At 30.8% G+C, this 22,275-nt stretch overlaps 1 protein-coding gene and 1 long non-coding RNA gene across 4 annotated transcripts; both read left to right on the top strand.

Annotated features, from left to right (window-relative positions):
* Positions 1-8,249: 8,249 nt before the first annotated feature.
* On the top strand, positions 8,250-10,207 carry LOC129314934 (uncharacterized). The gene is made up of 2 exons (XR_008594334.1): positions 8,250-9,680; positions 9,768-10,207. It is a non-coding gene; the product is annotated as an uncharacterized LOC129314934 (long non-coding RNA).
* A 7,200-nt stretch (positions 10,208-17,407) lies between these two features.
* Positions 17,408-20,814, top strand: LOC129316289 (glucan endo-1,3-beta-glucosidase 14-like). 3 transcript variants are annotated; one of them, XM_054960633.1, is made up of 5 exons: positions 17,408-17,566; positions 18,116-19,140; positions 19,234-19,385; positions 19,496-19,575; positions 20,562-20,814. In XM_054960633.1, exons 1-3 carry the CDS (start codon positions 17,491-17,493, stop codon positions 19,303-19,305), a joined length of 1,173 nt encoding a protein of 390 aa, XP_054816608.1. In that variant the 5' UTR covers positions 17,408-17,490; the 3' UTR covers positions 19,306-19,385; positions 19,496-19,575; positions 20,562-20,814. The 3 variants fall into 3 exon arrangements, with proteins under 3 accessions (XP_054816608.1, XP_054816606.1, XP_054816607.1); XM_054960631.1 differs by having other exon boundaries at positions 19,496-20,814; XM_054960632.1 differs by lacking the exon at positions 19,496-19,575 and having other exon boundaries at positions 19,234-19,420.
* Positions 20,815-22,275: the final 1,461 nt, after the last annotated feature.

Here is a 22,275-nt window from a genome sequence, read left to right as displayed (position 1 = left end):
TTTTATGTGTATTAAGATTGTTAACTTGCAAACTAGGATTCATATGAATATGTTTAGATCAGTCGGCTTATTATTGTATCACATTTATGTATTTTGTGTCCTGAATTAGTGAGTTTTGGTTGTAAACTTAGTATAGGGCTAAAATACTTGTACAAGTAAAAATATGTGTATTTTGACTAATTTGGAATGAAATAATTATTTTGTGCAAAAAATTCCTCCCCTTTGTGTTTTATGTGTTATGGGGTTGAGTGGTGACTTTGTGATATATGTGTTTTTAGTTAAGTGTAATGTGTTGCATAACTCCTATAGAATCTATTGGGTGTGGTCTAGGGATGGTTATGAGTTTATGGCACTTAATTGTAATTTTGGACACCCTTATTATGTTTTGAAAGCATAAATGGGCAAGTTTACATTTTAGTTTTAAACTTTTGATTAAGAAATTATTTAAATGTAAAACTAGTGCGATTAGCTAGAGCTTGGAGAAAGCTTTTTGTAGACACCTAAATGAACTCAATCGGCATTGGATGGAGATTTGGTGTGCGTCGGAAGTTCGGGCAGGAAATCTGTCATAACAGTTTTTTGCTGTCATGAATTTTGCAGTTTATGCTACAGCATAAAACTTTATGTTGCAGCATAATTGTCCCAGAATCTTTTTTATTTTGCTATTTTAACCCCAATTTGATGTTATCTTACCTTATAAGATATCCATGCTTCTGTATACATGTTTTGATCTGATTTTATTTTTTAAAAAAATAATTTTATAACATTTTAAGTTTTGAAAACTTGGAATCCCATTTATATAAATTTTACGAACTTGGTAATTTACTTTAGTTAGTCTCGTAATTACCTTGATTATGGATTTAATTGTGGTTTAGTAAGGGAGACCTTACACCTCCATCACCAAAGTTCCTACACAAGGATCATTTTATGAAAGAAGAATTATAGGTAATGTGCAAAAAAATGGATAGAGAAAACGTACATGTCATATCGATATGTCTCTAATATGCCAATATGATTTCATGTTTGAATGACTTGTTTGTTACCTTAATGCATGTATTTAATTACCCTACAACAATTGTTAATTTCATTACTATACTTGTTTGTTACAGCATGAAAGAATTCTAAGTGAAACATACTAGTAAGTCTATAATATACCAGTATGTCTCTGATATATCGATATGTGTTCAAAAAAATTTTAAGTAAAACATACCGATAAAACATGCTCATACCAGTATGAATCCATGTTTGAATGACTTGTTTGTTTTCTTAGTGTGTGTGGTTAATTACCTTACGACAATTGTTAATTTTCTTACCACACTTATTTGTTACAACATAAGAAAATTCTAAGTAAAACATACCGATAAGTCTATGATATACCAGCATGCTTATGATATACCTATATGTCTCTAATATATTGGTATATACTAGAAAAAATTTTAAGTAAAACATACCGGTAGAACATGATCATACTAATAGGATTTCATGTTTAAATGACTTGTTCATTGCCTTAATATGAGTGGTTAATTACCTTATGATAGTTGTTAATTTTCTTACTGTACTTGTTTGTTACAATATTGATCATTTTTCAAGTGTTGGTTTAATGTTTAATTGAGGGAAGAACAGTGCTGACTAAAAGAAGCTATAAGGTCAAAGGTAGCACCGGACCAAATGGTGACTCAGTCAAGGGAAATTCTTGAGTAAGAATTCCAATGATAGAAGTGTCACTAATCTTCAAACTTGAGAGTTTAGAAAGCTTAAATGCATTATCTATGCTTATCAAAGATGCGTGCAATAATAGGTAATATGAGAATTTCCCTGAGTAAAATTTTCTCACTTGCTCACAGGAGATTCTATTGATTTGGCTTTAAAATGTAGGTGTTACTAACCTTCTATGTGTTCACAGGATGTGTGCTTTATGGTTGAGCTAATGAAATTTTTTTTCTTTATTCTTACGGTGAGGTGGAATATTGTCGTTTGTCTATGAATTTAATCTCAAATCAGTGCCCATATTTTGCAGTGATATATCAATATTCTTAAGGTCTTCTTTTTATTAAGTCTGGTCAGAGGATCTTTAATGAAATTTGCCCTAGCCTTTCCCTATTCAAGGCCTAATCTGATTTGTATTAGAATGGGATTAGTTATTAACAAATAATAATAGCATTTTTTTTGCCAACAATGAAATTTCTTCCTCCATTTCAAATTATGAAATGATTTATGACAAGATTATGTGTAATGACCTTATCATTATTCATTACCTACACATAAACCTAGCCATTAAAGCCAATTAATTAAAATAAATGGCCAAGCAAGGAGAAGTAGAATTAAACTTGGCAATTAACACTTTTATATAATACCTTTAAGTAAATAGGTGCCAAAATAAATTTCAAGTTGAAAACCATAAGTTGAGAACCGTATAATTAAACCTAATTATAGTAAGGAAGATTGCAAAAATAGGAAAAATAGCTTGAGCATTGAAAAGCATCCTTTTTACAAAATTAGACTAGTCTGTCACAGCCAAAATGGATGTTCGTAGCAATTTGTAGCATAGAGGCCACTTATCACAGCCAACACATTTGACATGTTTGCTGTAATACATGCTCAATGACAGTATATATATGACAACAAGTAAAATTCTAACTTATGAATTACCTAATTTTTAGCTCAAACCTCTAATCAAGGTGATTTAAGCATTCGCACATAGATAATTAAATACTCTAACTAATAGCTCTAGTTTCATCATAATTCGATACCAAACAAGGATCCTAGACAATTAAGATTACATTAACAACTAACACATTTACCATCCTCATTAGCCAAGTATTTTCCCTAACTAGCCATTAGCATTTGCATTCTACTTGCATAATCCTTATCTATGCATAAACATGCACAAACAAATCATGCCATTTCAATAAATAATCAATCTCATAAATCACACATTTGCATGCTAGGTCCCATTTACAAAAATCATATGAAGGCTAATATTAAAAGTTGTTCAAGTTAACACTGGACACATGCAAATGAAATATAGTCAACTTATATAATTAATCCTAATGTTGGTATGGTAAGTATTCAATTACACAAATTTAAACAACCAAAGACTTTACAAGATAGAAGTCTAGTCTCTAGCCTCTGCAACTTCCGCGCTTCTCTTACTATTATCATCTGTTAAAAATAGTTCGCAAATGGGAGTGAGATTATACAATTTTGATAATTAAACAATATAATTTAAGCATATCAAAGTGCGTTAAACAATAATCTCACCTATGAATTTCACATATTAACAACAATACATAATTATGAGACATTTTGCATGATCAAATGCAACCATCTTATTTCTCTCTATATATTTTGACTAAATCCATAGGCTATTAACTTATAAAAAACCAACCTATGAGACTGGGTTAGCCCTGATCTCCAATTATAAAAGGCAACTTGGCCAAATATTTCCATACTTACTCTCGGATTATAGATTCTCACTTCTCAAATTATAAGGTGTTATAAGTGTCTAACCCATACTATCCCTTCCAAAAATCGATGATATTGAGCATCGCGCCTAACCCATACCATACCTGTAAGAGGATGACAATACTAAGCATATATAATCAATAATAATGCCAACTATTATGCGAAAACTTAATAGAGGCTATATTACGTGGATTTCCAATAACGCCCTTTTGCTAACTCTCACATGAACTACCACCTATTCGTAATCATGCAAGTTCATACATGGATAATGGCATAACTATGTTCATATTCAATTCCATTAATAAAAATTTAAATTTACACAAATCATTTATCACATGCTCGTATTCAAATCCAATCCTATCAATCCATACTAATGATAATTAAGCAACATGTACATTACACTGGCCACAACTTCAATTCAATATGAACAAGTATCGCCACTCAAGTTATTAATTCATCAAGATAATTAATCATGCTCATATTAACACATGCCTCATGCGATAATATACAAGACGTAATTTGCTAACACAATCATACACAAAAATTAAATCCCTAGTTCCCTCAACTCTTAAGTTTACTACCTCCAAGAGTATAATTTGGATTTCTTTCTCAAGGGAGCTTCCTATCTTGCAAGCTCCATAAACAATCAATTTGCAGATTAAGATTAACAAGCGTCATTAATATCTAACCATCATTAATTAATCCTTGATCATGATCATGGCCTATTACTCTCATTAAGCGTGATTAACTGAATCAACCTCATTTCTCATTTTCATTAACTTATTTAACTTTCATTAATTTAAATAAACACGGCTAATAAGTTTCATTAACTTGGTCTAGCTTACTTAGCATTAGGGTTAGCTTAAACCCATAATCAGTAGTACTAATAACTACCATTAGCTTAAACCCAAGATTAGAAAGGTAGAAAACTGTCATTAAACTTCAAATGAGCCATATGAATAGCTAGAACTTAACAAGAATTCTTACCCAAGCTTCCTGTCTTAAAAAAATTAAGAAAGATGCCTAGAAGGAGAAGAAAAGAGAGAATGAAAGCCTACCCAAGAGATTAGAAGGCCAAAAATACTTCAAATGGACGCTAATTAAAACAGAACCCTAGTAGAGCCTCCCTCATCTCCTTTCATCCACCCTCTTAAACTCTCTCTCTCTCTCTATTGTTTCGAATTGGAGACTCAACATTTAAAATCTCATTGCGTCTGCCACAACATAAAGCATCATTCATCATAATGGATGACAAAACACAAACAATCTTACTTAAGCCTAATATCCAAGACTCAAGGTGGCCCATAAACTTCCCAACTCCTACTTTAAATCCAATATAAAGCTTAATAGACCCAAATGGCCATCCAAACTATCCAATTAACTTCCAATCATCTCAATTAACTAATTAAACTTCTCATTCAATGAAACTAACCTTTAGATTAAATTTTTGGATGTTACATTATGCACACCATTACAGCTCAATGATGATACTTTAGACATTTACCTTTTCAAAACAAAACTATACACTTTAAAAAATGCTCATACACACTTAATAATTACACTATAATATCATTTTAATTATCTCTTTGCTGAAAGAATAATATTAGAAAAGTATTATTAATGAAACCTTATTGTTTTCAAGTTATCTTATATTTTGAGACATCAAAATACTTTTAAAGTTCTCTTATAATTTGAGATGGAAAGAGTATATTATTTTACCTATTGCTAATTTTTCCTCCACTTTTTTTTATCCTTTAAACTTCATTTTTATGGAGATTTTCTATTAAAGCTCTTAGAATGAAGAAATCTACAAACTTAAATTTTAGGGAGAATTTTAGTTAAAGCTCTTAAAATGAAGAAATCTACAAAGTAATCTCAAAGGAGTCTAAATTTACTTCGCAAGCCTAAAGACTTAATTGTAATTAAATTGTTTGTTAAAATGATGCACATGTCCTTTCATATATATATATATATATATATATTTTAAAAAGTGTCACTGTTGCTAGCCACTGGAACCACAAGATCGCAGTAAAGCTCCCTAGCAATGATAGGGGACTTTTTTTGGAAAAAAAGAAAGAGAGAGACAAAAGCAGTGTTTTTAAAATCAAATCGGACTGGATGGTTGGACCGATTCAATCGTCGATTGATCTGATTTTTGGTCTGATTCATATGAAAAAATTATTTTAGGGTTTAAACCGTTTCGAACCTGCGATCAGATCGAGAATCGAAATCAAGCTGAGAAACGGATCCGGTTTTCAAAAATCAGATTGTTCAAAATTTTTTTATTTTTATCAAATTTTTTTAAAAAAATGACTAATTTTTTTAATCATTTGATATTATGTTGTATCATGTGGCTTATTAAATCATGATAAACTTAAAATATTTGATTTTTTTAAGTTAAATAATAATTTCATATGTATTTCTTATATTTAGATTATAATATATATAATTTTTTTAATTTAATTATTACATCATCGGTTTAACTATTGGTCCAATTCGATTGAACCATACGAACCGTGAACCTCTGACTTTTTCGGTTCAATATCCGGTCTAGTTCTGAAAATATTGGACAAAAGTATTTGCATTATTTCAACAAAAAATTCACTTACAATTAGAGCCTTTGAACTTGGAGAGAAATTTTAAATTGTTTTTCATCTTCTTTGCAGATTTTTTCATTCCGAGAGCCTGATTGAAATTCTTCCTTAAGTTTTACTCCATTTCTCTTCCCATTTAAAAAGCTTTTCTCTTTTAAAAATCATTTTATTTTATATTAAAAAATGTTAAATTATCTTGATTTTGATTTTAGAATAAACTTTCTTCATTGATACTTAGTGCTATAAAAATACTAAATCTGCTTTTTATATATTAATAACTTCACTATTATGAAGGTATTTTTAATTCTAAATATTCGCGCCATATTCATGTTCATTACCCCTGTTGAAAAATTATAAGAAAATGAGTTTTACTTTATATCTGCATTTACTGTAAATGTTCTAAAACTATTTTAGCCTATTCTAGTTCTTAATGTCAATCCAATTTTAAAAGTCAAAGCTCTTTTTTATAAAATTAATATACGTCTGACATGACATTAAGGGGAAAAAAAAAAAAGTTGCTTGTAACTCATGTATAATGGGGATTGGAGGTGAATTTTTTTTTTAGTAAATTTAAATTATATATATAACCTTCACCATTTGTTAGAGGATGGTTTAGGCTTCAGTTAAAAGAAGTTAAAATTTTATTTAAATTTCACTTAAGTATTATTAATTATAATTAATTATATTACGATGTAATCTATTTGAATACTGAAATTAATTTTATCTGCATAAATTATTATAAAGAATATTATTTTTTAAAATTAAATTATTAATAAAATTATATTTAATATTATTAAATTCATTAAACTTTATTTAAAAAGTAATATATATTATTTAATAGTAAAATTAAATTTATAAACAATCTCTCATAATTTATTTTAAAATGTGATTCTAATTCAATAATTAATTATTAAATAAATTTACTGTTTAAATAATTTTTTTTATAATAAATTATTTTGGTTTAAATAATTCATTATTATGCTATCCAAACATGTACTAAGTTAGCAGGGTTGCCTAGGTTTAGAATAGAAGGACCTTTGGCCCCCCTGGCCTTCCAGTAGATGCGGAAGGTGGCAACTGGCAAGGCATCCTTTTAGCGGCTTTGGTTTCCCTCCAATCTCCGTAGTCCATATCAGGGTTTTAAGCTGTTCACCTCACTCGTCTTCTATGCCACTTCGTTTTCTCCGCTCTACTACTTTCCCGTTTTTACTGTGATCACTGGCTGCTTCCATTCTTCCCAGCTCTGTCAGCCTCTCTGTTCTGCTGACTGTAATGAATGCCTGCGTTCGTTGGATCTTCTTTTCTTTTACTGTTCCGAGCTCTGCAACGCTGCCTTTTTGTTTATAGTTGTTCCGGCTTGCGATAGGGTTAGTATTGTATGTCTGAAATTGTGTTCTTTTGTAACTGATTTTTGTGCTAAGTGAGCATTGTTCGGGTGCTTTTTAGCACATTACAACTTATGCTAGGGATAATTTTTTGTGGGAACTTTCGCTGGCCTATAAATCTTATGCTTATGTTGATTTTGCTCCCTTACCTTACTACTGAAAGGCCAGAGTGTCATCTTCTAGAAAGATTTCAATAGAAAGAACCAGACATTATAGTCAGTCCATTCTGAATTAATCTCTTTATTCATTTGGTGTTGTGATGCAGTGCTGCTGCTAGAGTTGCCCGGGTCTGTCTTTGATTATTCATGCAATATGCCTAGGAAATATCAAATCCGATAGATTATTGATTTTGACGAACTTCAAGCAAATGAAGTTCCTTACTACAGTGGGACGGACAAGGCCGTCCATACATGGCCCATTTGGTATGATATAATTGAGAGGGTGGAAATGGAATTGAAAAACTCAGTTCTGCAATACCAAGATGCTTTTTCATTTTTTACTCCTAATCCTTTCAACCACTCAACCTTCCCGTCGAACTAGGCTTCGTGAGGACCGACCTCCGACCTCTGGCGTTCGATCTCCGACCTCCGTTGCTCAGCCACCGTCTCTCACGCTGTTCGTCTAGATTCGTCCAAGTCCAGATTCGTCGTTTGCCCAATCATCCTTGCAGAAGGCGTGATAGAGGCTTCCAGTGGCATCTTCATGCAATCTCGAAGTCATTATTCGGCGAACCAGACAGCGGCGTACCCGCACAGGCACCGCGATCATCGGATCCCTCTATCGCCAGGCACCTCTCACTCTCTCTCTCTCTCTCTCTCTCTCTCTCTCTCTCTCTCTCTCTCTCTCTCTCACCGTGTATTGGATGATGAACGGAGAAGAGTAATTGGGCCAAACCCCAATCTTCTTAGATCTCAAACCATCTGATTTCTGATCGATCTGAGTCGCCATTTTTGTATATGGCATTTGATTTCTGGTTCGATTAGGTTACAGGGGTGGTCCCTTTTTTTATCATTTGGGTTGGGGAAAATTTTTTTTGGGATGAAGGCATTTTAGTCTTTTTATATTTTTAACATTAATATTGAATAAAAATAATCAGTCACTTCCATGAGCATATCAAACACATTTTTAAACACCATGTTCATCTCTACATCCATATCTATCTCTATTTTCATATCCATCTCCGCATAGTTATAAATTTGGAGCCTCGAGTGAAGAGTAGAGAGCCATTAGCTTACTCTTCTCATAGTGCTTCATAAATCAATTGCCTTATTGAACAGGAATGGAAATGGTTCCATTCAATGTTAATAATGAAAGGCATAAATTTTTTTGTATCAAAAGTGCTTGAAATCAAAGTGCCTACTATTCTCATCTGCACGCATGTTAGGTTTTATTGAACCTTCTTGTCTAAGGGCCTGTTTGGTACTTAGTGGTAATAAGAATGGGAGTAGGAATAGGAAAGCTCTCTTGCATAAATATAAGAAGTTTGTGGATCCAAGAGAGTTGATTTGCCATCTGCTAGACACAACTAAAAATACTTTCTCTCACCTTTTCTCTTTACTCAAATCTTTTTTCCATGTACCAAACTCAGCTTAAATGCCTCTCATTTGCACTGTTATAGGGCTTTAACGGGGGGAGATAATAGGTGGTAGTTTTAATGGATTTGGACCCTTCAAAAACAGGAAATGTGTCATTAGACATGCACATCTCTTCAGATTGCATACGGATTTCTGTTCTTGTTGTGTTAGTGGAGAAACTTTAAAGTTGCTGTTTATTTAACCTGTTCCTGTGTAATAATATACTGGCTACCATGTTGTAAGACATCATAGAATAAATTATATGAAATATTTGACACTCACCAAATGCATGCTTCGCTACGCATATATGATACTATCAGTAATTTTTTCTCTCTCTCATGGTTAAAGAAGGAGAATGTTGAATTGTTGGCTGAACTTCTGTGTCTTGCAAAATTATTCTGAAAGTACTTCACCCTCACCCTAATCTTAACTTCACTTTCCAGGATTGAGTCTGAACTCATGCTCATTGTATACCAATTAGTATTCTTAGTTAGACTTTCTTTTGCCCCCCTTTCTGGTGATGTATTGTTAGATATTGGTTGGTTCTTATAATTGATCAAATTAGTGCTATTGATTCAATTTCCGATCCCCCATATCACTTGTTAAGGTTTTCTCTCACTGCTTGCTTCAAACTAGTCAGGAGCCACGATCAATTGACAGGTGTACGTCCTGGTGAAATACCTTGCTATCTTGGATATGTGTAGCGTGTTTTTAGTACTTTTTGTTTGAAATCAACCTCCTTTATTTAGAGCATCTGCAATGGCCTCATACAAGATTAAGCTGATTGGTCCAGATGGGAAAGAGAATGAGCTTCCTCGACGTCGACGATAGTTGCGTCCTCGATTCTGCAGAGTGCTGGAATTGAAATCCCCTATTCATGCTTTACCCGTGCTGGCAAAATATTGTCTTTCTAGTTCAGTGGATCGATCGGATGGCTCATTCCTCCACGGTATGAGACGGGAAGCATCTGAGTTTGCCAGGAAGTGAGATGTTTCTTTTTGATGACTTGTGTCATTACTCATGTAGCCAACTTCACTTATTGAGATAAAGGTTTGTTGTTGTTGTTGTTGTTGTTGTTTTCTGTGTCATTACTCTTGTGTCATTACAAACTAAATTATTACATTTGTACTGAGATCGCTTGGCTTCAATTTGATTTGGATTTATGCCTTGTAAAGGTTATTTTGAGGTAGATGTCACGGCTTGTCAAAGGGTGCAGTGTGCTTGATGGTATGTTTATTTATTGGCCAAGCGCCCAAGATGGTATGTTTAATTCAACCAATAAAGAATGAATCCTTCAACTGTTTAGATACTAATGTCATAAGTAAGACCTGGCCAGACTATAATAAAAACCAAATCGTAGAACTGCCCCTAGAAACCCGAATTTGTGATTCTTTCCACTCCAGAGTGAAGAGAGTGAATTTGAATAAATTTTAGGAAAATTGACAATTAGGGATCTTATAAAAATATTAATCGTAATTATAAATTCTTAATTATTGAAATTTTAATAAAGATTACGGTTTTTAATTGCAATTGAAAAAATGTGAATATTTATTTAAAAGATTTACTAAATATACTTGAAATTATAATGTTAGTTAGGAATTTACAAGAGTTGATTGTGAATTTTATTTTTTTATCGTCAATATATGAATAAATTACTTAAAAAATTAAGTAAATTTATGATTATCATTTGTGAATTGTAAGACAATCATTTACAATTTTTTTACTATCAATATATAAATAAATCATTTATAAATTTTACTAAATATAATTGAAATTATTTGTAATACTTTTTCTATCTTAAATTATAAGACACTTTTAAATAAAATTTTACACACTAATAAACTTAATTAAATACAACTAACAACCTTTCTTTTCAAAATAAAAATATAAATTTTTAAAAATATCCATCATTTAATATATTAAAAAGAGAAGGGACGAAAATTAATTATAGAGAGAGAAAAGATAATATTAAAATTGACATATTTAATGAAACTTTAATTTACCTAAAGTGTCTTATATTTCAAGACAGAGAAACTCTTTTAAAAGTATCTTATAATTTAGGATGGAGGTAGTATCAATTAAGAATTCATGAAAGTTAGTTATGAATTATAAATCAATCACTTGTAATTTTTTGTTATTGCCTGAAAAATCAACAAAAATTAGTTGAGAATCTTTGTAGCATTAGTTGGGAATTTACTAAAATTTATTGTGAATCTCAAGCCAATCAATAAAAAATAATTCATTACAAAGACCATGGCTTGTTATTGAAATTTTAATAATTTAAGGTTTGTAATTGTCATCAATATTTTTATAGGGACCCTAATTGTTATTTTTCCTAAATTTTATTATTCCCTTGGTATTATTTATAAAACTAGTTTTTTTATTTTACTTATAAGTTACATCACTGAATTTTTATAATAAGTTTTTCTTTTTTATACTCTTCATTAAATGTTGATGAAAAATATTACTAAAATATAGATATTTAATTAGGATAAAGTTAATAATTTATTAAATTTTTAAATAGAGTTAATAAATTTTAAAATTGATTATAATAAAATATGTTAAAACTAATTTATAAATAAGATGTATATGGGTAAATTTGAATATATATATATATATATATATAGAGAGAGAGAGAGAGAGAGAGAGAGAATTCTTTTTTTAATTAAATGAAAGTAAGATGATAAAAAAATGGAACTAAATTTTTGTTGGGGGGCGACTAGCTTTCCTCAATTTTATGTATCCAATCCAACCGGTTACCAAATCAGTTGCAGGCTCCGTCAAAAGGCTACAACCATGCAGGGGAGGATGGTCTCATCGTTTCGCGCGACTTGGGTTCTCGTGACTGTATAAACAAGGTGCAGAACAGGCAGTGATAAAAATAATAATCTCTTGTATCAATAATAATAATAATAGTAATAATAATAATCTCAACATGATATAAAACTTGATATCAAGTATGAACTTCATAACAAATCATATTATTTGTAAATGACAAAATGGTAAAATTCATTTCTCAGATTCGATGCCCATCCCGGCGTAGTTGAATCATAACCGTCATTTGCTAAAGCCAGAGTGGGAGTTTGGCAGGGTTATTCTTAATTTCTTATTAGTCATTAACTTAATATACCACTCTTCAGAAGCAGCAAGTGGACGTTGATAGCAGTACTTGCCTTTTATTATAGCCTAAGCAAGATCTTTGAAAAGATCTTACTTCTACAAAAGACTCCACTATGGTTACTTTTACCAATAGTTTGACTACGTGCCCAGGTTCACGTTGAAATGGGGAGTGTGTTATAATTTTTATCCAAATTATAAATAGAAATTAAAAATTAGAAAAATCAATTGTGAATTTTATATCAAACTCTTGCAAGTGTCAAAAGGCAGTGATGAGGTGTGAAATATGAATGGTAGGCTAAGGAATAGTGTCGAAAATAAAGGTCCAACTTAAAGGACTAAATTTGAAGATCATATTTAAATAAAAATTTAAATTTTAAAAATAATTTTTTTAAATAATTGGGTTTGAGGGCCTAATCCTGATAAATTTTATAAAAAATAATCTGAGCTCGGCAACCCTTCAAGTCTTATTATATTATTATTAATTTTTTTTTGTTTGGTGAGACATGCGTTCAAAACTAAAGACTTGCTCGCCTGAAGCCTTAATCTTACACACATTATATTATTATTATTTTTAATTTATTTTAAAATTAATTTAATATAATTTAATAAATATCAGTATACAGTATAAATTTTTTGATATTTTTTATTTTTTATAATAATTATTTTTTTGTATTTATAAAAAATAAAATTTTGTAACTAAGATTTAAATTTTATTACCAGACTTCTAATATGTGTTATTTAATTTCTAAAAGATTATAAAGATTTTAATTTTTTTAAATTTTAAAATATTTTAATTAATTTATAGTGCTTAATTTTATTTTATTTTTTTAAATTTTTTCAGAAGAGGACTTGCGGGGTCAACCCTAAGCCTTTCAAATAAATAAGGACCAAATCTCATAAAAAGGGCAAAAAATGAAAGACTAGATTTAAAGGCATAGGCCTTTACGAGTCGAGCCTATAAGGGCTAGATTCATAAGAGCCGATCCTGCTCCTTTCACAACTCTATGAGTAAGGAATGCATTGTTATTGTTAATATGCCTAAATAAAAATATTACAAAATGAAAGGAAGAAAGTGGGCTAATCTAAGGGCCTATTTGGTTTTCTTACGTATTATATTCAAAAAGCAAAATTTCACTTTCATAATATTAAAAGTTATTTGGGTAGAATATTTTATAAAAAAGTACATCTTAAAAACACATTTAAATAGTGACTAAAAGTAAATTTTTGAAATGTAACTATTTGAGCTTTTGAAAAGTGACTTTAAAAAGTAGGATGTTATTTGATCATACTACTCCAAGTTTAATATCTTATTCTTTTATTTAAAAAATAATTAATTCATTAAAAATATAATTATCATTTCAATAATAATAATTAGGTATCAAATTTTTATCCTTATAAATTAAATAATTAATCATATTAACTTTTAACATTAAGGTATAATAAAAACTACAAATATTTATTACATTTTCTAAAATTACAAATTAAAAAAGTACAAATAACTAAAGATTAAATTTTTAACATTATAAATCAAATTTTGCGTTGTTTAAAATTTTTATCACATTTTTTAAATAATTTAAATATATTATATTTGTATAATAAAAATTATAAATTATTATAAATTAATGTCTTTTTTGATAATTGTATATTTAAAAGCACATTTCACTATCACAAATTAAATAAATTTTAATATATCAAATTCATTTTTAAAAAATATATTTAAATATAAATTTTATTATAATAACTTATTTTTATTAAACTAAATTTTATTAAATAAATTTTTATCAAATTAAAAATCAAACACACTAAATCTGTCTAGGATTTCAAGGTTGTCCTCCTAGACGAGACCTGTTTATCAATGCGATCAAGATTGCATGTTGTCAGGTTCGACAATGACAGCGCTCGGAGCTTAACTGGAAAGCGGATTGCTTGCTTTCAGCTGAAGCCACGTTTCAATTAGACTAGTGATTCTCGTTGGCAGCCGCAGGTAAAGTGGCAGTATGTGTCTAAAGATATTGTTTTTAGAAACTATTTCATCGTATAAAAGTTAAACAGACTTCTTACAAAATAAATAAGGATCCGAGACAACAACAATTTATAAAATAAATTCAAGCAACAATATAAATAAAATAATATTTTTTTATTTTAAATTATAACATATTTTTAAATAAAATTTTATATATTAATAAATCTCATTAAATATATTTGACAATTTTATCTTTTTTAAAAAATATAAACTTCTAAAAATACTTCTTATTTAATATATTAAAAAGAGAAGGGATAAAAATTAATTATAAAATAAAAAAATAAAATTAAAATTAATACATTTAATAAAACCTTCATTTATTTAAAATATTTTATTTTTTAAAATAAAAAAATTTTAAAAATACTATATAATTTGAGACAGGGGTAACAATATAGTAATATAAGAGAAGAGTGAACTTAAAAGTACAAAAGCTGGGGCACAACCCATGACAACCACCGTTTTTTATAGACAAAAATTTTAAAATACTAGGCAATAAACACATCTTAACCATTGTCAGAAATGGTTTCAAATAATGGTGGTGTTTAAATTATATGTTATAAAACAAATTTAAATAATAATTAATATTATTAATTTATAACAATTTTTTTTGAAATATCCCAAATATTTTATAATCTCCAACGACTCTCTTGTTATAATTCAATCATGTTAATTAATCACTCCCTTTTGTCCCATTATATGACATCTTTACAAACTAGGAAATAATGGTTAATTCATTAAATATGTTTTAAAATAATTTTTTTAATTTTATCCCTATTAAAATTAGAAAGATAAGTCACGGAATTAAATGTATAATAGGAATAAAATGAAAAAGTGATAATGAATAAGCCTCTATGTGTCTTATATTAAATGCAAATTCTTTTTAGAAAATGTTTTATAATAAAGACAGGTGCAAATATTTTATTTGATTCTCTCATTATAATTAAAAAAGAGTTACTATTAACGGGAATAATGCATAATAAAAATTTAATTCATCATGGCACCACCATTATCATTCATGGTGCATTATTAATTATATGGACCTCGCAATGATGCAAATTTGCAGCCAATGGAGGAGTGTAGCAGTCACCAAGCTGGTGCAATTTTGTCGTCCATGGGATATTATACGTATTACATTTTCTGCTATCAAAATGGAGAATGAAGATGTCAAGAAAACCCTTCGAAGGAAGTTTCTGATGTCTCTTTAATTCCCATGCATTCATCGAATCGAACTGTAGCGTAATAACTGGCGTTGATGGAATCGAAGACAGAACTAACTCAAAAATGATTTTTTTTTTTTTGCCAAAGACTAATTAAAAAATGATACTACTAGTATCCGTAGAATATTTTATTCCTCCCGTGACTTTTAATAATCTCATTAAAATTAATAAGAAATAGTTAAATTATTGATATTATTTTCTTAGAAAAATTTTATTGATATCTTTAACAACAAAATATTTCAGGTTACTCTACTTATAGAAAATTATAAAAAAATGGAAATATAATAATATTTTTTATACAAAATTACTTATAATAAGAGTATCAAATGATATTCCTTTCATTTTCATTAATAAAAGAAATTATCACTTTTAATTTTTTTATAAAAATAAAATTATAGGCATTTATTGTAAAGTTTTTAAATTATCCTTTATAATTTTATCATTCATAATTATCAAAAAAATTAATAAAAGATTGATTAATACAATTAATAAAGAGCATTATAGGTAATTTTTTTTATTTTTAAATATAATTAATATAATTAAATAATTTTTTTAAAGTATGTGATATAATTTTTTTAACAAATAAAAATGGAGGGAGTGTATATTAAGAGCTGATTGCTTGCATCCGAATAACTGATGAAGAGGTCCTCATTCCGTAAACTGATAATTCCAAGACACGTGCCATCACTCCGGTGTCAGCCGACCTTCAGAAAGGGCGGTGCTCAACACGTGGGCTCTACTCAGATCCGCCTCCATGCCCTTTTATTTTATTACAATCAAAATTATATTTGCACACTTTTTGGGGGCAACTGTAATGAAAATATTTGCGATAATATATCTCCACTCCCTCTTTAATTGCATATGGAAAATTAAATTAAAACGTTTAAGCAAGTGATATTTATTTTGAATAATTTTTCAATTTCTAAATAAAAAATTTAAAATTGAACTGGCTAAAATTTCAAATAAAAAACTTTTTCTTTCTGTTTTACCCTAAAGTTCAAATGGGACCATTTACCGGTTCGGGAGTTGGTTGTCTCCAGCCTGGCATGTATTCCTCAATTTTTTAAAACAAAATAAATAATATGAAGATATTTTGTTACAATTATTAAAAATAAAAATCACAACAATTTGAATTAATATCAAAAAATATAAAATATAAGATTTATACTAAGTAGTAAGTACCGTAGCAAAAGAAATGTTATACTGAGTAATACAATTTGCACGCATTTCTTAATCATATATATTATTGAAATAAGGGGTTATGTAATTTTTGAAATGCATAAATTTTTTGGAAATATATTAACGAATGTGAATGTCAAGCTCAAATAAAGTAGCATTATTTGTAAGTTACAAAGAATGTAGCTGATTTTTTAGATTTCGTGCCCATATCTCGTTAATATTTATTTTTTTGCTCGAGTTGTGACGTTTTAGAAGTTTTATTTTCCAGACATTTCCGCTCTGTCATTAAATTTTAATGATGCCCATAAATTTGGAAACTGTGAAATCTAACTTAAACCTTCAATATATATTGTATATTCCCTTCATTTAAAAATAAATAAGGCATTTTTTTAAAAGATTGGTTTTTTTAAAATTATAAGACATTGTTAACATTTTAAAGTGTAGCTAATATATTTTATTCAAAAATATTTTTATTAAATGATTTATTTTATATTTATTTTTAAGTAAAATATCTGATTAAATAAAAAATAAATATAAAATAATAATATTAATTTGAGTACATAAAACTAGTTTATCATAGATGAGTTGAACATTCCTTGATTTTTTGAGGGAGGGAGTGTAAACGTTTCAACGATCTCTCCAGTGGACATCTAGGTGTTCGAGGAGGTGAATTAAATATCTCCGGCTTTGCAGAGATACTAATTCGCAATTTAAGGTCTAAAAGGGACAGCTAACCTAAATGATAAATGAAGCCAAAAATAATCGTACATTAAATTAATCAACGAAAAGTGTGAAGCTCTGTAATGAATATTGAAAACGGAACTCTCTCTGGGTACATATATCAGTTTGTTTGCGGAGAAGCTCTGCTAGCGGACTGATCTCACATTGCCTCGGTTTCTCTGCTTGCAAGCGTGGCCCTTTTGATTGGCTGCCATGGCCAAGATCAGATCAGCGATCACCAGCCTTTCTCTCTTTCTCAGATTTCTATTACTGCTTCTCTCTGTTTCGGGTTCGTTATTCTTCGCTTGTCTCCTTCTGCATGATTCTGTTTGATTCCCGGAAAAGTGCAGGAAATAGACAACGCAGCCTTTATTCTATTCTTTGTTTCCTCATGATCGCACATTCGAGCCTTCAGCCTTGTTGAGTTAGTGATAAGAATGCAGTTCCATTCAAAGTGTTTGAAACGTGTGCTTTGAAGAATAAACAATCAAATTAGATTTTCTATTCTGTTCCTTATTATATGCTATATCTTGTTCGTATACTAGTCCGATCTAATAGCGGGATTTTCTGTTATCACATTTGTTTCCCAATGAACCTGTAATAATCACCTACTCACACCATTTTCCATTGGATATTTTTGTTATTGTGCTTTAGAATGCCTCATTTTAAGTAGAGTGAGTGTTGCAGCTGCAGTGATTTCTTTTACTGCAAATTCTGGATTTTCGGGGGTTAATTTTTAATCATTTGTCCAATGTATGCTCGTGTGTGTATGTATTTATTTAAAGAGGGCTGTTTCAAACGTCTTAGATGTTTCTCAACACTCAAACTCTGTTTTCAGACTCTCTGGTACAAATCCAAGGCGTTGGGTTTGGAATTAACTACGGACAGATAGCTAACAATCTACCTTCTCCCTCTCGCGTTGCCGTTCTTATAAAATCTATGAACGTAAGCAGAATCAAACTCTACGACGCTGATCCCAATGTTCTACTAGCCTTCGCCGATTCGAACGTAGAATTCGTCGTAGGGCTTGGAAACGAGTATCTCCAGAGCATGAGAGATCCAGTCAAAGCTCAAACATGGATTCAACAGCATCTTCAACCCTACCTCTCTCGCACCAAAATCACCTGCATTACTGTGGGAAACGAAGTCTTCAACAGCAACAACACCCAGTTAATCTCAAACCTTCTCCCAGCAATGCAAAGCGTTCATAATGCCCTATTAAATCTTGGCCTGGAGCGACAAGTCACTGTCACTAGTGCTCATTCTTTTAACATTTTATCCAATTCCTACCCTCCATCTTCTGGAGCTTTCAGGCAAGATCTGGTACAAAATATTCAACCCCTTCTAAGCTTTCTAGCTCAGATCAAATCACCCTTTCTCATCAACGCTTATCCTTTTTTTGCATACAAGGATAACCCGAATGAGGTTCCTTTAAATTTTGTGCTGTTTCAGCCAAATCAAGGGATGAATGATCCGAATACGAAATTGCATTATGATAATATGCTCTTTGCTCAAATTGATGCCGTGTACTCTGCGATTAAAGCTCTGGGTTATACTGATATTGAAGTCAGGATTTCAGAGACAGGTTGGCCTTCTAAGGGTGATCCTGAGGAATTAGGTGCTACCCCAGAGAATGCAGGAATATATAATGCTAATTTGGTGAAAATAATGGAGCAGAAGCAAGGCACTCCCGCCAATCCGTCAGTTCCGATTGATATCTACGTCTTTGCGCTTTTTAATGAGAATTTAAAACCTGGTCCCGCGTCAGAGAGAAACTACGGCCTCTACCATCCCGATGGTACTCCAGTTTATAACATAGGATTGCAGGGTTATCTCCCAGAAATGATTGTATCCAAGTCCAACGTAAGTAGAGAGACATGATTAGATTCACCAGCTTTGCTGTTCAATTTTTATTTATTTCATTTGCTAACTCCAATGCTTAATACTCCATCGCAGATTTTGTCCGCCAATTTTCTCGTCTATTTAATTTTAGGATTAGTTTATGTCGGAGATATTTCCAGATCATGACAAGAGGGGACTCTCAAGGTAGATCAAAGGAAAATGTGGGTTTTGGTATATCATTCTTTTGCACAAGGAAGATGGTGAAGGTGAGGGGAGTCGTCTCTGTATCATTATCTGAAAGGTGGTTGTTACTTTCTTCATTTAGATTTCGTTGATCCTAAATGCTAACTTGTCCCACCTCTATTCTTTGTGCTAGTTGATTCTGCCGTGGCATATCTAATAAACAATGATCATGGACAAAAAAGACATGAAGTATGTGAGAAAGTCCAGTATCAGGTGCAAAAGGGAAAGAATTTTTTAAAGCTGATGTGCTTTAGTTGAATTTCTGACACACAGAATTAGATGTATTTGATTCATTAAATATAGATAAAATCAAGTGATTTATACATAAATATCCATTCAAAATTAGCATCCAACTGAACAATGACAAATCAGATTCTTCGCCTAGAATGCTTTTTAGCTAATAGTATTATACAAATTAGAAGTCGTGTATCTGATGGGAAGATTTTTGGAACTATACTGTGGACTGTGGAGTCATTTTGATTGGTCTATCAATTTTCCGTCTAAATTTAATTTTATGAATGTGCCAATTAGATTTTGTGAGCTGTGACTCATAAGTCGTACTCATAATCACACCCAGAGTCTGCAAAAAAGCCTTGCTTTGCATTATTTATTAAAAAGTATGTGGTGGCAAACTGGCAATGATTCATTATCTCTGTCTTATATCTTCCCCTGGCAACATGAATACGAATGTGGGAATAAGTTCTACTTGTCTTCAGCTGTACGAAAAGGTTCAAAAGAATTAGGTTGAATTACAGAATTGCATATCAAACGCGACCTAGCTCGGAAATTGAACCCTGTTTTTTGGACTAAAAGTTACGTAGAAAACTCTATACAGAACACGAGTGACAAAAAGAGGTGCAGATGAGTCGATGGCTCCACATGGTGGACAATGGACCTTTTTGTGCCTGGTCCAAACAAGATTGCCGGATGGATTTCAACACGAAATGTGATAGCCAGCCAGCCAGCCTAGCTGCTTCTTTTTTCACTTTTTTTCTGAATCGGCCCTACTGCTGTACGACTCCAAAAACGTACTGTTATGCCATGTTTTGCACGAGCTCGTCCCTGTGATACAACTTGTTCTTCCCTTTTGCTTATATTTAGCGGATCCCAAAAGTTATTTTGATATTAGTTTGGGAAAAAAACTTCATGCCTAACTGTTTGAAGATTTATGACTTCATGATATTGCTGCATTATTGCAGGGTACAAAAGCAGCACAGATTTTACTTGTCGGCAAATTTTGCACTCCCATAACTAGACGCGGCCGCAATAAGGCTGGACATTGGAAGTGGAGTATAGTGATTTTATCAAAGGTTAATAATACCGTGTGAAGTACTACTGATCGGGTAGGTGGGCTCTGTTGTATGTGTAGAGCTGTGGAATATATTATAGTGGCTTGTAAGCCACACAATTTGTTTTATGCTTTCTCTTCCCAGAAAGATTTACTAGCTAGGTGCAATGATTTGTGCTGATTCAATTTATGGTTATTTATTAATAAATTGGCTTGAGCAAAATTTTTTAGGGAAAGCAATTTAAATATATAATTAAAGTAAAAAGTAAACATACTACGAAGTGGAAGACTTAAAAAAAAAATTAAACATTATTGAGCAACCATGGCAAGAAACTAAATATCGAAAAGAAAAAGTCTTTCTGTAGGATAGCAAAGTGAATACTCTTGAAGGTGACAATCAAAGCAGAAATATCCACGTAGACATCATTTGAATGACAACTGGAAAGAAATATTTTTGAGAGAAATTTCTTCCTAACAGTTAACCTCCAAATGAGTGGTAGAAAGACCATGTTTGGGTCTTAAATTGTAAATCCATCAAAGAACTGGTCGAAAACAAAGGAGATAGGGGGGAAAAAAGGGAGTCTCTCAAGCTTGCTTTTTCATGACAAAACTAGTGAAAATTTGAGACTTCCAACATATAAGAATCAAACAAAAAATTTGTCTGCCCTTCAAAACTTTCTTGAACTAGATATATCCCCATCATTGGATGATGTCCAAGAAATCTAAGATAAAGACTAGTTATTTTCCTGAGCATTTTTATTCCAATCACATATTTGATCCAAAAGGAAACATCGGCTTTTGAATTCCCTTAGAAGTTGAGTATATGGTTTAAAATGAATAAGAATGTTTTTCCTACCCTTTTTTTTTCCTACTTTTTAAAATAACTAGATATGGGTTTAATGGATTGCATGAAGTCAAATGGCCTGTATTGTCTGCGACCATGGATTTTGTGGCTAGTTATATTTATTTATTTATTTTGTTATATTGATTAGTTCTCCATAAAATGTATTTCGTGTAAAACCTAACATCCAATTTAGTAATTTACAAACTTAGACATTAATCATCAATACAGAATAAAATAATTCTACTAAATTACATTATTTATTAAACGTGAACAATGCAGGATTTTTTTTTTTAGATTTCATACAATGCATGAATTATGTATGATTTCAATTTATGAGAAGAGATATTCATATTTAGCATCTGATCATATCTCAAATAAGATTATTTTTAATAAGAAAATACTTATACATAATTAAACAAAAAACTCTCTCTTATGTAGATTTAATGTTTCAATCGACATAATCTTTAACATGACTTTAAATCGTACATATTGGCATAAATGTATATCAACATAGTTGCGTTACATTTATTTATTTATTAACAGGTGTCTAAATAAAACTCACATGCAAGCTCGTCGCTTTGACAGTGCTAAAGCCAGGTCACATCGAAAGCATAAGGATACAAACAACAGAAACTTGGTCCAAAGTTAGAGTATAAAACGGGGAGAGAAATCATGAAAGATCTTGTTACCGAAAGAAGTAAACTGGGCATTAGACATTAGGCCCAAAAGCTGGCCTTAAACACTTACGGATGAAAGCCCTAATTGAAGCCCAAAGGGTCAG

Source organism: Prosopis cineraria, unplaced genomic scaffold (genome assembly GCF_029017545.1).
Source record: "Prosopis cineraria cultivar Desert tree isolate PC_DT_omini unplaced genomic scaffold, ASM2901754v1 PC7, whole genome shotgun sequence".
In the NCBI taxonomy this organism is placed as follows: domain Eukaryota; kingdom Viridiplantae; phylum Streptophyta; class Magnoliopsida; order Fabales; family Fabaceae; genus Prosopis; species Prosopis cineraria.
Note: the sequence above shows the minus strand (reverse complement) of the source record. Positions and strands in the feature narration are given on the sequence as shown.